The sequence below is a fragment of the Neoarius graeffei genome, chromosome 3, assembly GCF_027579695.1.
Source record: "Neoarius graeffei isolate fNeoGra1 chromosome 3, fNeoGra1.pri, whole genome shotgun sequence".
Lineage (NCBI taxonomy): Eukaryota > Metazoa > Chordata > Actinopteri > Siluriformes > Ariidae > Neoarius > Neoarius graeffei.
Window position 1 is genome coordinate 59080702 of NC_083571.1, and position 16757 is coordinate 59097458.

The 16757-nt window shown below is 45.2% G+C and overlaps 2 protein-coding genes across 2 annotated transcripts; both read left to right on the top strand.

Moving 5' to 3' along the window:
* The first annotated feature begins 6055 nt into the window (after positions 1–6055).
* LOC132882834 (gamma-crystallin M2-like) lies at positions 6056–6765 on the top strand. Its single transcript, XM_060915943.1, has 3 exons — positions 6056–6070; positions 6154–6399; positions 6490–6765. The coding sequence occupies exons 1-3, from the start codon at positions 6056–6058 to the stop codon at positions 6763–6765; spliced, it is 537 nt and encodes a 178-aa protein (XP_060771926.1).
* A 9046-nt stretch (positions 6766–15811) lies between these two features.
* LOC132882835 (gamma-crystallin M2-like) lies at positions 15812–16620 on the top strand. Its single transcript, XM_060915944.1, has 3 exons — positions 15812–15820; positions 16001–16246; positions 16345–16620. Exons 1-3 carry the CDS (start codon positions 15812–15814, stop codon positions 16618–16620), a joined length of 531 nt encoding a protein of 176 aa, XP_060771927.1.
* Positions 16621–16757: the final 137 nt, after the last annotated feature.

Here is a 16757-nt window from a genome sequence, read left to right on the forward strand (position 1 = left end):
GCCTCATTCCCCTACCGCGGAGGTGGGGGCCGGCACCACCCCAGCCGGCCCACCGCACCCGCGGTGCCCTCCCATTTCTCCCTTCTGTGTCTGTCTCTCCCCCACCTCAGGTGAGTGAGCCCCAGATCACCAGTGCAGAGGGAAAGCCCGGGCCGGTTTGCTGGCGCTGCGGGGAGCCAGGCCACCTTCAACAGCAGTGCACAGCAATGGAAGTGGGCGCAGTGGTTCGGATCCCCGACACGCCAGAGGCCGCCCTCGATCAGGCTGGAGCGTATCGCATACCGGTGAGTATCCAAGGGGCTACATATCAGGCGTTTGTGGATTCTGGTTGTAATCAGACCTCAATTCGCCAAAGCCTGGTTCAAAATGAGGCATTGGGGGGAGCACAAGGGGTGAAGGTGTTGTGTGTGCACGGGGATGTTCACCGCTACCCTTTAGTGTCGGTCCACATTCTTTTCAGAGGGGAAAAATTTATAGAGAAGGCGGTGGTTAATCCTCGCCTTACCCACTCCTTAATTTTGGGGACTGATTGGCCGAGATTTCGGGGTTTAATGACGCGCCTAGTAGAGAGTGGGTCCTGACATTTGACAGGGGGAGGTCCCGGTGTCGCTGTGGTGGGAGCAGCTGTCACAGAGCCGTCTACATCATCTCCGCGTCAGAGTGAGGAGCCGTCGGCTCCTCCTCTCTCTATTGGGGAATCCCTCGCGGATTTCCCATTAGAGCAGTTGCGAGATGAGACTCTGCGGCATGCGTTTGACCAAGTGAGAGTAATCGATGGTCAAACGCTCCAGCTGAACGCCACCCCGTCCTTCCCCTACTTCGCAGTTATGAAGGATAGATTATACCGAGTGACGCAGGACACTCAAACTAAAGAGCGAGTCATGCAGCTTTTAATTCCGAAGAGCCGCCGGGAATTGGTATTCCAGGCGGCTCACTTTAATCCCATGGCTGGACACTTGGGGCAGGATAAAACACTAGCCCGAATAATGGCCCGATTCTATTGGCCGGGGATTCGCGGCAATGTCCGTAGGTGGTGTACGGCATGCCGCGAATGCCAGTTAATAAATCCAGCAGCCATTCCAAAAGTGCCTTTGCGCCCTCTACCGTTAATCGAGACCCTGTTTGAGAGAATTGGGATGGATCTCGTCGGGCCATTAGATCGGTCAGCACGAGGGTACCGCTTTATATTAGTTCTGGTGGACTATGCAACGCGATACCCGGAAGCAGTGCCTCTGCGCAATATCTCAGCACGCAGTATTGCAGAGGCACTCTTCCGCGTCATCTCCCGAGTTGGAATCCCGAAAGAGATTCTGACTGATCAAGGCACTACGTTTATGTCACGAACACTCCGCGAACTGTATGGGTTATTGGGGATTAAGCCGATCCGCACCAGCGTGTATCACCCACAAACGGACGGTTTAGTGGAACGGTTCAACCGCACCCTCAAAAATATTATTAAGAAATTCGTACGTGAGGACGCACGTAATTGGGATAAGTGGCTCGAACCCTTGCTGTTCTCAGTGCGAGAGGTCCCCCAAGCCTCCACGGGGTTCTCCCCATTCGAATTATTATATGGGCGTAAGTCGCGCGGCATCCTGGACATGCTGCAGGAAAATTGGGAGGAGGGACCTTCACAAAGTAAGAACGAAATTCAGTACGTTATGGACCTGTGCGCAAAACTCCTCACGCTCACCCACCTAACTCAGGAGAATTTGCGGCAGGCCCAACAACAAGGGTACGCGCCTTAGAGAGTTCACACCGGGAGATAAGGTACTTGTACTGTTGCCCACGTCGAGCTCCAAATTGATCGCCAAGTGGCAAGGACCCTTTGAGGTCACACGGCGAGTCGGGGACGTCGACTATGAGGTGAGGCGAACGGACAGGGGTGGGGCGCTACAGATTTACCTCCTCAATCTGCTTAAACTCTGGAATGAGGAGGTCCCCGTGGCATTGGTGTCGGTGGTTCCAGAGAAGGCGGAGCTGGGGCCGGAGGTTCAAAAAGGGACATTGGCATCACGTACCTCTTCGGTCCCCTGTGGAGACCACCTCTCCCCGACCCAACTCACGGAGGTCGCCCAGTTGCAGACCGAGTTTTCGGATGTGTTCTCACCCCTGCCCGGTCGCACTAACCTCATAGAGCACCACATAGAGACGCCCCCGGGGGTGGTAGTGCGTAGCCACCCTTACAGGCTACCCGAACACAAAAAAAAGGTGGTTCGGGAAGAACTTCAGACCATGCTCGAAATGGGCATCGTCGAGGAGTCCCACAGTGACTGGAGCAGCCCGGTGGTCTTGGTACCCAAGGCCGACGGGTCGGTCCGGTTCTGTGTGGACTATAGAAAAGTCAACGCGGTGTCTAAATTCGACGCGTACCCAATGCCTCGTATTGATGAGTTGCTCGATCGACTCGGCACTGCTCGCTTTTATTCGACGCTGGATTTGATGAAGGGATATTGGCAGATCCCCTTGACTCCACTATCCCAAGAAAAAATGGCCTTTTCCACACCGTTTGGTTTACACCAATTCGTCACTCTTCCATTTGGGCTGTTTGGGGCACCCGCTATGTTTCACCGGCTGATGGACAGAGTCCTCCGCCCTCACGCCACTTATGCGGCCGCGTATTTGGATGACATCATCATCTATAATAATGACTGGCAGCGGCACCTCAAACATCTGAGGGCCGTCCTTAGGTCACTGAGGCGAGCGGGGCTCACAGCCAACCCAAAGAAGTGTGCGATTGGGCAGGTGGAAGTCCGGTATCTGGGCTTCCACTTGGGCAACGGGCAGGTGCGTCCCCAAATTAATAAGACGGCAGCAATTGTGGCCTGCCCGAGGCCCAAGACCAAAAAGGGGGTGAGACAGTTCCTGGGGCTGGCTGGCTATTATCGTAGGTTTATACCTAATTATTCGGACGTCACCAGCCCGCTGACTGATCTCACTAAAAAGGGGGCACCAGATCCGGTCCAGTGGACGGAGCAATGCCAGCGGGCTTTCTCAGAGGTAAAGGCTGCACTGTGTAGGGGGCCACTTCTACACTCCCCTGACTTTTCTCTCCCCTTTATGTTGCAGACCGATGCGTCGGACAGAGGGCTGGGGGCGGTTTTGTCCCAGGAGGTGGAGGGGGAGGACCGCCCTGTCCTGTATATCAGCAGGAAGCTGTCAGTGCATGAGGGGCACTACGGCACCATAGAGAAAGAGTGTATGGCCATCAAGTGGGCGGTTCTCGCCCTCCGGTACTACCTGCTGGGGCGCCCTTTCACCCTCTGTTCGGACCACGCGCCCCTCCAGTGGCTCCACCGCATGAAAGATGCCAATGCGCGGATCACCCGTTGGTATCTGGCGCTCCAACCCTTTAATTTCAAGGTGGTCCACAGGCTGGGGGCACAGATGGTCGTGGCGGACTTCCTCTCCCGTCAAGGGGGGGGGGGGAGTCGGCTGCAGGCCGGACGGCCGCCCGGCCTGAGTCGGGTGGTGGGGGTATGTGGCAGCGGGGGCGTGGTCAAGCACCGGTCTGTGACAGGAGGGCGGAGTCAGGGAAGGTAAGTGGCAGAATCACTACACCTGAGAGCAATTAACCTGTGTTTGTGTGTCTTCCCAGTGACCGCGCCCTATATCAGGAGGGAGAGCGAGAGCGGAAGGAGCGGATCCCTAAACCAGACGCTGGTTGTGTGTGTGTGTCTGTGTTAGTCACTGGAGATTGTTAGACTGAAAAGTGTGGCAATAAAGCCTAGTTGTAAACCTGATCTCTGTCCTGCCGTCCTCTGTGCTCCACCCACACATAGGGAACATACCACAAACACATTTCAAAAAAGTTGGGACAGTAAAGCATTTACCACTTTTATAATGTTTCCATTCCTTCTCACAACACTTAAAATATTTTTTGGGACTGAAGAAACCAAGTGATGAAGTGTTTCAGGTGTTATTTTGTCCCATTCTTCCTGCAAACAGATCTTAAGGTGTGCAACAGTACAGGGTCGGCATTGTAATATTTTTTGTTTCAGAGCTCACCACACATTCTCTGTTGGGGACAGAGGGGACAGACACCCTCTTCTTCTACAGCCATGCCTTTGTAATGTGTGCAGAATGTAGTTTTGCATTGTCTTTTTGAAATCTCCCTGGAAAATATGTCGTCTTAAAGGCAGCATATGTTGCTCCAAAATCTCAGTGTACTTGTCTGCATTACTGCTCCATCACAGAAGTGTAAGTTACATTTGCCAAGGGCACTGACACAACCCCATACCATGAAAGACCCCTGGCTTTCTGACTTGGTCCTGGTAACAGTCTGCATGGGCCTTTGTGTCTTTGGTCTGGAGCACACAGCATCCCTTTCTTCCAAAAAACACCTGGAATATTGATTTGTCTGACCACAATCCACGTTTCCACTGTGTGCTGGTCCATCCCAGATACCTCTGAGCCCAGAGAAGTCAATAGCGCTTCTGGACACAGTTAACATAAGGCTTCCTTTTTGCACAATAAAGTTTTAATTGACATTTGTGGATGTAACTCCATATTGTAGAGCTTGACAAAAGTTTTGTCAAAGTAATCCCGAGCCCATGTGGTTCTATCAGCTATAGATGAATGATGGTTCTTGATGCAGTGCTGTCTGAAGGATCAGAAATCACGGGTGTTCAGCTTAGGCTTGTTCCCTTGCTCTTTACTCACTGAAATTCCTCCAGATTCCTTGAATTGTTTAATGATATTTTGCACCATAAATGATGAAATATCCAAATCCCTTCACATCTTTCTTTGAAGGACATTGTTTTAAAATATTTCAAGAATTTTCTCACACATTTGTTAACAAACTGGAGATCCTCAGCCAATGTTTGCTCCTCAAAGACTAGACCTTTCCTGGATACTGATTTTGTACCAAATCACGGTTACAGTCACCTGTTGACTTCACCTGTTTCAAATTACATCATTATTTCATTGTTTTACCTAATTACTAACCCTAAATTGCTCCCATCACAACTGTTTTTGGAATGTATTGCAGGACCTGAAACTCAGGAATGGATGTATATTAACAAATGAAATGAAGTTGACCAGACAAAACAGGAAATATCTTGGGTTCATACTGTCTGCAATGAAATACAAGTAATAGTGAATTTAGAAATAATTGCTTTCTTTTTTATTTGCATTTTTCATACCATCCCAAATTTTTTTCTGATTTTGGGTTTTATTTGTACCTCATTTTTTTCTTTCTTTTAGTTATGTTTCTGTTGAAAGAAAACAAACAAACAAACAAACAAACAAACAACCTTTGGTGTTCCTTATGGAAACCTCATAGCTTACAAGTGGATTTTCATGTCTTTAAACCCATGTCAGGTCAAAACATCAATAGGTTTTAATTTTAAGCACATTTTAGTAAAGAATTTCTTTCACTGATCTTATTTAATAACATTTCATGCCAGATATTTTGGGGGTATCAATAATGTTGACATGAAAACCTGTTTTGAATATAGAAAGGTTGTGTAGTTTCTACTGTTGTTTTCATGAACAGTTTGAATTGTTTTGTGGAATGGTTGGAATATTTTAGTCATATTTCCGATAATTTTGGAGTTCTCAGAGTTTCCACAACAACACATCCACAAAATACCAAATACTCTCCTTGGTACTCAAATGCAGAATGGAATGAAAACAAACAAACCAAGGCAGTAAAGGAAACAATTTAAAATAAATACAGTATTTAAGGGTTTTACAAAATGCCGAGAACAGTTCTGGTTGTTTCAGAAAAGATCTACATATTATTTTTAGAGAAAGGGAAGAGGTTATGGTACAGAAGTAACAAAGCGGTAGGTTTATAGTATGTGCTAAGCAAAAATAGCAAGGCAGAGCAGATGTATTGTTTTGCCAATGGGAAGCTTTCAAAAGTCTTCTGTGTCATATGAAAATGGAACAAAAACTCTTTGTGGGCCTCTGTACACAACTGCATATTCATGGGTTTTCCCAGTAGAGGTCCATATTCTTTAGTCCTGGTCAGGTATAAATACAAGAGTTAAACCAGGCAGGCTGTCAGTTCACCAAGTAGATCCAGTTTGGACAAACCAAGCCAGGAATCATGACTATGGGCAGGGTAAAATTATCAAAAGACAGATTGGTTTCATGTAATTTAACTTGTGAATGCTAAACTGATTGTGAAACTCATCCTCCAAACAGGTTATCTTCTATGAGGACAGGAACTTCATGGGGCGCTCCTATGAGTGCACCGGTGATTTTTCCGATATGCACTCTTACATGAGTCGCTGCCACTCCTTCAGGGTGGAGAGTGGCTGCTGGATGGTCTACGACCACCCCAACTTCATGGGAAACCAGTATTTCCTGAGGAGGGGCGAGTACCCTGACTACATGAACATGTGGGGCTGGGGCAACAACTACATCAGGTCCTGTCGCATGATCCCCATGGTATGGGTAACATCCTTTTTAGGACACATACCATATCCCAGTAGGTGTTTTTGCTCTATAATGACAGTGTTTGATCTCTTTCCCAAACAGTACAGAGGATCTTACAGAATGAGGCTCTATGAGAGGGACAACTTCATGGGTCAGATGATGGATGTGATGGATGACTGTGATTCCTTCATGGATCGCTACCACTGGTCCAATGGCTGCATGTCCTGCCATGTGATGGACGGCCACTGGCTCATGTATGAGTATCCCCACTACAGAGGCAGGATGTGGTACTTCAGGCCTGGAGAGTACAGGAACTTCAGGGACTATGGTGGCATGAGGTTCATGAGCATGAGGCGCATCATGGACTCCTGGTATTAAAAGCAAACTGAGTTAAAATATCAATAAAAAATGAATATGAAGAAAAGTGTTTGGGTTTTTCCTCCATAATAATCTGCATCTCCACTGCATCTCCATGAAGACATTTTGAATAAAACATTTTAGAAAACACGTGACAGGAATGAAGCACAATATGTCCTCCACTGACCTTATATAGTTAGATTCACGATCATCAGTGAGGGTGCAACATTTTTTTTTTTTTTGTGGTGGTTATCTTGCACTCATAGACTTATTGTACAATTGTAGCACCTTAAATAAAGCCAGGCTATATATTTTTTTTTCATTTAATTTTTGTTTTATAAAATTATTTCTGGTTCTGACATAAAGCCACATTACTCACACTATAACCCTTCAACAATTTACTTTCAACCACCAAACTTGCTGCAGAGCATTATTTACTGAATCAAGTACATCTTGGTATTTCATTAAAAAAATCAATATGCAAAAGAATTCAACAACAAAATGTTGCAATGTATAACCAGCCATTGCTAAATGTCATTTTGAGACACATTTATTTAAAATAATAGTAAAATGCAGTCAACCCTGCATGAGTTTTTAACTCCAAGTTTTACTTTTTAAGCACATGTTTTAAGGCAGCAGTTTGTTTTGGCCAACCTGCCCAGATCTGACTCATGATTACTCAATTACTGTTGAGACAATATTTGGTTCATTAATTGCTTATTATTTTCAGGGGCATTTCTTACTCCAATAGTTATGACTGTATACTCACAGAGGATGTACCAAAAAGTAAAGATCTTTGATACTCACTGGGTTAATGGAATGTATCAAATTTCTTTATAACAATCCAGTTTATTGGCATATGACGAGCTTCCTGTTTTACTCATATCAACTTCCAAGTGAAGAAAAGCAAAAGAATCTCAGTTATTGCATGTCCATAACCACTTATCCTGTTCAGGGTCATGGGAAAGCTGGAGCCTATCCCAGTTGACTATGGGTGAGAGGTGGAGTAAACCCTGGACAAGTCACCACATCATTGCAGGGCTGACACATAGAGACAAACAACCATTCACACTCATATTTATGGTCAGCTTAGAGCCACCAATTAGCCTAACATGCATGTACTTGGACTGAGGGGGAAACCGGAGCACCCAGAGGAAACCTATGCAGACACAGGGAGAACATGCAAACTCTACACAGAAAGATCCCCGTCAGCCACTGGGCTCGAACCCAGAACATTTCTGCTGTGAGGCGATGGTGCTAACCACTACACCACCGTGCTGCCCAAGTTGTTGATTGTGTTAAGGCAATTTTTGAAATGTTTTAAAAATTTGTCAAAACTAATTATATATATACAGTGGTGCTTGAAAGTTTGTGAACCATTTAGAATTTTCTATATTTCTGCATAAATATGACCTAAAACATCATCAGATTTTCACACAAGTCCTAAAAGTAGATAAAGAGAACCCAGTTAAACAAATAAGACAAAAATATTATACTTGGTCATTTATTTATTGAGGGAAATGATCCAATATTACATATCTGTGAGTGGCAAAAGTATGTGAACTTCTAGGATTAGCAGTTAATTTGAAGGTGAAATTAGACTCAGGTGTTTTCAGTCAATGGAATGACAGTCAGGTGTGAGTGGGCACCCTGTTTTATTTAAAGAACAGGGATCTATCAAAGTCTGATCTTCACAACACATGTTTGTGGAAGTGTATCATGGCATGAACAAAGGAGATTTCTGAGGACCTCAGAAAAAGCATTGTTGATGCTCATCAGGCTGGAAAAAGTTACAAAACCATCTCTAAAGAGTTTGGACTCCACCAATCCACAGTCAGATAGATTGTGTACAAATGGAGGAAATTCAAGACCATTGTTACCCTCCCCAGGAGTGGTCGACCAACAAAGATCACTCCAAGAGCAAGGCATATCATAGTTGGCAAGGTCACAAAGGACCCCAGGGTAACTTCTAAGCAACTGAAGGCCTCTCTCACATTGGCTAATGTTAATGTTCATGAGTCCTCCATCAGGAGAACACTGAACAACAATGGTGTGCATGGCAGAGTTGCAAGGTGAAAGCCACTGCTCTCCAAAAAGAACATTGCTGCTTGTCTGCAATTTGCTAAAGATCATGTGGACAAGCCAGAAGGCTATTGGAAAAATGTTTTGTACAGTAGACAGATGAGACCAAAATAGAACTTTTTGGTTTAAATGAGAAGCGTTATGTTTGGAGAAAGGAAAACACTGCATTCCAGCATAAGAACCTTATCCCATCTGTGAAACATGGTGGTGGTAGTATCATGGTTTGGGCCTGTTTTGCTGCATCTGGGCCAGGACGGCTTGCCGTCATTGATGGAACAATGAATTCTGAATTATACCAGCGAATTCTAAAGGAAAATGTCAGGACATCTGTCCATGAACTGAATCTCAAGAGAAGGTGGGTCATGCAGCAAGACAACGACCCTAAGCACACAGGTCATTCTACAGTACCAAAGAATGGTTAAAGAAGAATAAAGTTAATGTTTTGGAATGGCCAAGTCAAAATCCTGATCTTAATCCAATCGAAATGTTGTGGAAGAACCTGAAGCGAGCAGTTCATGTGAGGAAACCCACCAACATCCCAGAAGCTGTTCTGTACAGACAAATGGGCTAAAATTCCTCCAAGCCAGTGTGCAGGACTGATCAACAGTTACTGGAAACGTTTAGTTGCAGTTATTGCTGCCAAGGGGGTCACACCAGATACTGAAAGCAAAGGTTCACATACTTTTGCCACTCACAGATTTGTAATATTGTATCATTTTCCTCAATAAATAAATGACCAAGTATAATATTTTTGTCTCATTTGTTTAACTTGGTTCTCTTGATCTACTTTTAGGACTTGTGTGAAAATCTGATGATGTTTTAGGTCATATTTATGCAGAAATATAGAAAATTCTAAAGGGTTCACAAACTTTCATGTACCACTATATATATATATATATATATATATATATATATCAGCTGGATAGTACAGTGGTAATGCTCACTGACTATGATGCAGGAGATCGGGGTTCGAATCCCGGTCGGGGTTCATCATCCAGTAAGGGTCCTTAGGCAAAACCCCTCATGATATATCAGCCTACCTCAGGAATGAGTGAAAACATAACTGATAGAGTCATACCGGCTCAGACGTCGCCCGGGTCAACAAGGTCTGCATCAGTTGCTAGGGAACCAGGGCAAACTGATGAGAAATGGGCTACTGGAACAAGACATCGATGGACGAGGACAGAAAATACGGATTTGCTGGAATGCTACTATACAAGCAATCCCAGAGAGAGGGGATACATGCAGAGAATGTGGGACCATTGGATACTTCGAAACCCACAATCAAGGCTAACAAAGAAACAGCTATTAGCCCAGTGTTCCAACATCCATAATCGAAATCTGCTATCACAACTAGAGATTAATGAAATACAACAACGATGCTACGGCAAGGGGGAGCCAGGAAGACAGGTCAGCGGGGAGATGTCATCATCCCCACAACCAGAGATTGGGTACCAAGCCCCAACAGCTAACAGCCTCAACACAAGAGCTGCTGACCTGAGAAGGAAGATCGTGACCCAACTGGAAACCTGGAGCCCCCGACGAATACCGAAGCTGAGTTGCCAAGTACCTTCAGAAGATCTACTAGTAGATGTGAATGCTGCTCTGAAGACAATCTCCACAAGAACCATCACTGAGACCAACAAGCTGATACACAGTACGGCAACAGTAATCATGGAGATGCTTGGACACAAGGTGGGCTCGGGACATAACAAACAGTATCCACCATGGAAGAGACGATTAGAGGCCAAGATAAAGGCAGCAAGGAGAGAAGTTAGCCAGCTAGCTGAACTACAGAAAGGGAACATGGTGAATAAAGGGGCGCCCAGGAAGTACAACTCACTCTCCATACCAGAGGCACTCGAAACTGCCAAACAGCGACTAACAGCTCTGGCCACCCAGTTGAGGAGATACACCAAGGAAGGAGAGGCTAGGAGAATAAACAAGCTGTTCTCCACTGAACCAACCAAGGTGTACTCTCAATGGCAGGGGAACAACAACCGGTCAGACCCACCAAGAGCTGAGGTGGAAAAATACTGGAAAGACATATGGGAAAGAAAGGCATCACACAACACCGATGCCCAATGGTTAGTGGACCTAAGAGCTGACCACAGCAACCTCCCAGAACAAGAACCAGTAACCATCTCAATGGCAGATGTCCAAGAAAGAGTGTCAAAGATGAAGAGCTGGACAGCACCAGGCCCCGATATGATCCATACGTACTGGCTGAAGAAGCTAACTGCACTCCATGAATGCCTAGCAGCACAGATGAACCAGCTGCTGAGGGATGGAACCCACCCAGAATGGCTAACCCAAGGCAGGACAGTCCTAATCATGAAGGACCCCCAGAAGGGACCCATCCCATCCAACTACCGGCCAATTACCTGTCTCTGCACAACATGGAAGGCCCTGTCAGGCATCATTGCGGCAAAAATGAGTAAGCATGTGGCTCAATACATGAGCGAGGCACAGAAAGGAATTGGCAGTAACACCAGAGGAGCCAAGCACCAGCTACTGGCCGATAGAACAGTCGCCCGAGACTGTAAGAAGAGACAGACCAACCTGTGCACTGCCTGGATTGACTACAAGAAAGCCTACGACTCAATGCCACACACATGGATACTGGAATGTCTGGAACTGTATAAGATCAACAGGAACCTAAGGACCTTCATACAGAACTCAATGGAAATGTGGAAGACAACCCTAGAGGCCAACTCAAAACCCATTGCCCAAGTCAACATCAAGTGCGGCATATACCAAGGAGATGCGCTATCACCACTGCTGTTCTGCATAGGCCTGAACCCCCTCAGTCAGATCATCACGAAGAGCGGCTACGGGTACCGATTCCGTAGTGGGGCAACAATCAGCCACCTGCTCTACATGGATGACATCAAGCTGTATGCCAGGAACGAGCGAGAAATAGACTCGCTGATCCACACCACCCGGATCTACAGCGATGACATAGGGATGTCATTCGGATTGGACAAGTGTGGCCGGATGGTCTCAAAGAGAGGCAAGATGATCCGGACTGAAGGGATTGACCTACCAGAGGGCAACATAGGTGATATCCAAGACAGCTACAAGTACCTTGGCATCCCACAGGCTAATGGAAACCATGAAGAGGCCACAAGGAAGTCAACCACAGCCAAATACCTCCAGAGAGTAAGGCAGGTCCTGAAAAGTCAGCTGAATGGTAAAAACAAGGTCCGAGCCATCAACATGTACGCACTACCAGTCATCAGATACCCCGCTGGTATCATAAACTGGCCAAAGGAGGAGATAGAAGCCACAGATATCAAGACTAGAAAGCTCCTCACCATGCATGGAGGGTTCCACCCCAAGTCCAGCACCCTGAGACTATACACTAAGCGGAAAGAGGGAGGCCGAGGGCTAGTGAGCGTCAAGACCACGGTCCAGGATGAAACATCGAAAATCCGAGAATACATCAGAAAGATGGCCCCAAAGGATGAACTGCTAAGTGAATGTCTCAGGCAGCAGAACCCTGATGAGAGTGCAGAGGAGGAGGAGGAACAGACAACCTGGAGAGACAAACCCCTACATGGCATGTACCACCGTCAGATAGAGGAAGTGGCTGATATCAAGAAATCCTACCAGTGGCTGGATAATGCAGGACTGACAGACAGCACAGAGGCACTAATCATGGCAGCACAAGAACAGGCCATAAGCACAAGAGCCATAGAGGCCAGGATCTACCAGAGTAGATCAGACCCAAGATGCAGACTGTGCAAAGAAGCCCCTGAAACAGTCCAGCACATAGTAGCAGGGTGTAAGATGCTAGCTGGATCAGCGTACATGGAGAGGCACAACCAAGTGGCTGGGATAGTATACAGGAACATCTGCAACCAGTATGGAATAGAAATGCCCAAGTCCCAATGGGCCATACCACAGAAGGTGGCTGAGAACAACAGGGCCAAGATTCTGTGGGACTTCAGCTTCCAGACTGACAAACAGATCCTGGCTAACCAACCGGACATAGTGGTGGTGGACAAAGAGCAGAAGAGGGTGGTGGTGATAGATGTGGCGATCCCAGCTGACGCCAACATCAGGAAGAAGGAACATGAGAAACTTGAGAAGTATCAAGGGTTGAAAGAGCAGCTGGAACGGATGTGGAAGGTCAAGGGTTGCATGGTCCCCGTGGTAGTGGGGGCACTTGGGGCAGTAACCCCCAAACTGGGAGAGTGGCTCCAGCAAATCCCAGGAACAACATCTGAAGCCTCAGTCCAGAAGAGCGCAGTTCTAGGAACATCGAAGATACTGCGCAGAACCCTCAAACTCCCAGGCCTCTGGTAGAGGACCCGAGCTTGAGGATGACATGGATACCACCCCCCCCGCCGGGGGTGAGAAGGAGATAATATATATAAAATCTTATTATCTCTAGCCACTTTATCCTGTTCTACAGGGTCGCAGGTAAGCTGGAGCCTATCCCAGCTGACTACGGGCGAAAGGCGGAGTACACCCTGGACAAGTCACCAGGTCATCACAGAGCTGACACATAGACACAGATAACCATTCACACTCACATTCACACCTACGGTCAATTTAGAGCCACCAGTTAACCTAACCTGCATGTCTTTGGACTGTGGGGGAAACCGGAGCACCCGGAGGAAACCCACGCGGACATGGGGAGAACATGCAAACTCCGCACAGAAAGGCCCTCGTCAGCCACGGGGCTCGAACCTGGACCTTCTTGCTGTGAGGTGACAGCGCTAACCACTACACCACCGTGCCCCTCATGAGTGTATGAGCAAAATATTTGCAAAAGCATAAAATCAGCCTGAATAGAATGATAACATTATAGCAAATGAACCATCGAATTATGTAGTGTAGTGCATTTCACATCAATAAATTGCTGTATTGTTTTGTGACAGTGATACCAATAATGAGATACACATCACAGTTACAAATACATATTTATTCCTTTGTTTGACAAAACATACCATGTACAAGAAATGACACCACAGCATTTATCATGGTGTGACTCTGCTGGGTGCCTGGTGGACAGCAGTGAACCAGCGCTTTCACTTTGCATCATTACTACAGAGTTATGATCAAATACTATTGGACATAAGAACTAATCAGTATCGATCCGTGGGAGTTTAAAATCATAATTGCTTTTGAACTATACAATAAATATGTTTACACGAGTGTGCACAGCAGAGTAAGAAATTGTTCAGGTAAAAAGCATACAATGCAAAGATATGTTGCCTGCTATGAAAAAAAACCCCAGTGGCATAAAAACCTTCAGGAAAAGAAAACCTACTGGAAAACATGCACTTTGACCAAATGCAGCATATGAGCTCCGAGGGTTCAAGCTGCAATCTTGATATTTCAAACTTGATACAGTATGTCAAACTGTTGTCTGGTTACAAATGTCAATTTTCCAACAACCAAGTGGACTAATAAAACTGTTTTAACGAGTTTTATATGAAACTGTCATGAATATTTTCTGTAAAATGTGTTATTAAATAGTCCCAGGTTATTTTTGAAAATGCAAATAAAAAATAAGCACTGGATAAAATCCCATCTAGCTTATGGAAATAAAGATACAAATTCCGTTGTCTGGTGGCCATGTTTATGAGATACATTGCCTTGCACTTACGATTGGGTTCCCTGTGGTGGTACACGTACGTCGTTCATATGCATGTACGGATGTTGCACGGTAGCAAAAGACATAAAAAAAATCAGTTGAATGCATTACCGTATTCTCTCAAGTATGAAGCTTTACTCTGTGCACTTTGCATGCAGGGAGCTCTGCTAATAATTGGCAGACACTTTCTACCAGTCAAACATGCAGCTAAATCTTCTGGTATGATATGAGTGGTAAAAAACATCTCCCAAACATCTACTGTGTAACATCAGGATATTGAGCTTTATTTTTTATTTTATTTTTATTTGCTTGTTTAATGTCTTCTGCCCAGAGTTGTAAATATGAAGAAGATATTGGACAGCTTTGTAGTCTGGTCCAAGCAGGACCATTTTGGCAGTTGTTAGTAACAAAATCTGTTGTAAAGTAGCCTAAGTTCATTATGGAGTCCGAGAACAGGAGCACAATAGCAGGTGACAGTGGCTTAACAGATTGAGCTTTCTCTCTCAAAGTACTGTTTTTCTGTGGTTGATAGTGATGGGTGGTGTGAGATAAATAAGATCAAATTTCAGGGCTCCTCAGTGTTGCTAAAAAATAAAATCACATATCTAAGGATGTTGCTTCTGGCCTGAATTCATAACACCTTCTATGCATGAATATTACAGGATTTGCCCCAGTGCCTGTATGTGGAAAAAGCAAACTGTGATAAGAGGAAAAAACTGAATGTTTGTTGTAACCTTGGGGTATTTCTTGACCAGAGAAGGAACCAATGCTCAGATTGGTCAAGGCAGCAAACTGGTGTAGTTAATTCATCTTTATTTGATCATTTTGAAACATTTCTTTTAAACTGTTTCAGAGATTTATTTAGACACACAGAAATGTCTATTTAAGCTTCTCAGAGCAATTGCTGCATAATACCCCAAAGCCTCATTTGTATATAGGCTTACTGAATGGATTATGCTACTAAACTCAGGGAACAGCATACTCTGCTTGTACTGACAAGGCACCTTTGTCTTTACAGAATCATTTTGCCAGCTTTCCAAATATAAGCATTCAGAGAAGGCAGGCACAGGTTTTTTACATTATACAAAAGAAAAAAACAACAACACGTCTATAGACTTTAATGACCAACATAGCTGATGACTGTGAGATAGATGGATGTGGTTTTAACTTGCCAAAGATAGACATTTTAAACCCATTTAGAAACCACATCACATGGACATGTAGCAAATGCTTTTCAGGTCTTTGTTCACCTTTTTTTTTTGTCTGGTCAAGAATTTCTTTGGTTCTGGTCAGGTATAAATACAGGGGTTAATCCAGAAAGGTGGGCAGCTCACCATTTGGAAGTAGCTTGGACAAGTCAAAACAGTCACTACAACCATGGGCAGGGTAAACACTACAAGAGAAAACATTTGTTTAATTTAAAATAATTGATCACGCTTGACCAATGCAATGTTGCTAAGATAGCACAGAAATGTGCCCAACTTTCAATTTTCTCAAAGTTTTATTCAACCAAAAACATAGATACTGCTCTTTAAAAACTAATTCTGAAACTCATTCTCCAAACAGGTTATCTTCTATGAGGACAGGAACTTCATGGGGCGCTCCTACGAGTGCACCGGTGATTGTTCCGATATGCACTCTTACATGAGTCGCTGCCACTCCTTCAGGGTGGAGAGTGGCTGCTGGATGGTCTACGACCACCCCAACTTCATGGGAAACCAGTATTTCCTGAGGAGGGGCGAGTACCCTGACTACATGAACATGTGGGGCTGGGGCAACAACTGCATCAGGTCCTGCCGCATGATCCCCATGGTATGGTTTTGGATGTAACATCCTTTTCAGGATACATACCATATCCCAGTAGGTGTTTTTGCCCTAAAATGACAGGGTTTGATCTCTTTCCAAAACAGTACAGAGGATCCTACAGAATGAGGATCTATGAGAGGGACAACTTCATGGGTCAGATGATGGATGTGATGGATGACTGTGATTCCTTCATGGATCGCTACCACTGGTCCAATGGCTGCATGTCCTGCCATGTGATGGACGGCCACTGGCTCATGTATGAGTATCCCCACTACAGAGGCAGGATGTGGTACTTCAGGCCTGGAGAGTACAGGAACTTCAGGGACTATGGTGGCATGAGGTTCATGAGCATGAGGCGCATCATGGACTCCTGGTATTAAAAGATTTTTGAACAATCAAGAAATTTTAAATAAAATATTAAATAACCATTAACTAAGTATGTTGTTGTTGTTGTTTTCAGTAAAGATGTGGTTTATTACCAGTGTATGACTTTCTATACTTGTGATATGTTACTATA

What these genes read in the sequence shown, in the direction of transcription:
- LOC132882834 (XM_060915943.1), top strand. An exon ending in CCTGTCGCATGATCCCCATG is followed by an intron (nt 6,400 to 6,489) that starts GTATGGGTAACA and finishes TTTCCCAAACAG; the next exon opens with TACAGAGGATCTTACAGAAT.
- LOC132882835 (XM_060915944.1), top strand. An exon ending in CCTGCCGCATGATCCCCATG is followed by an intron (nt 16,247 to 16,344) that starts GTATGGTTTTGG and finishes TTTCCAAAACAG; the next exon opens with TACAGAGGATCCTACAGAAT.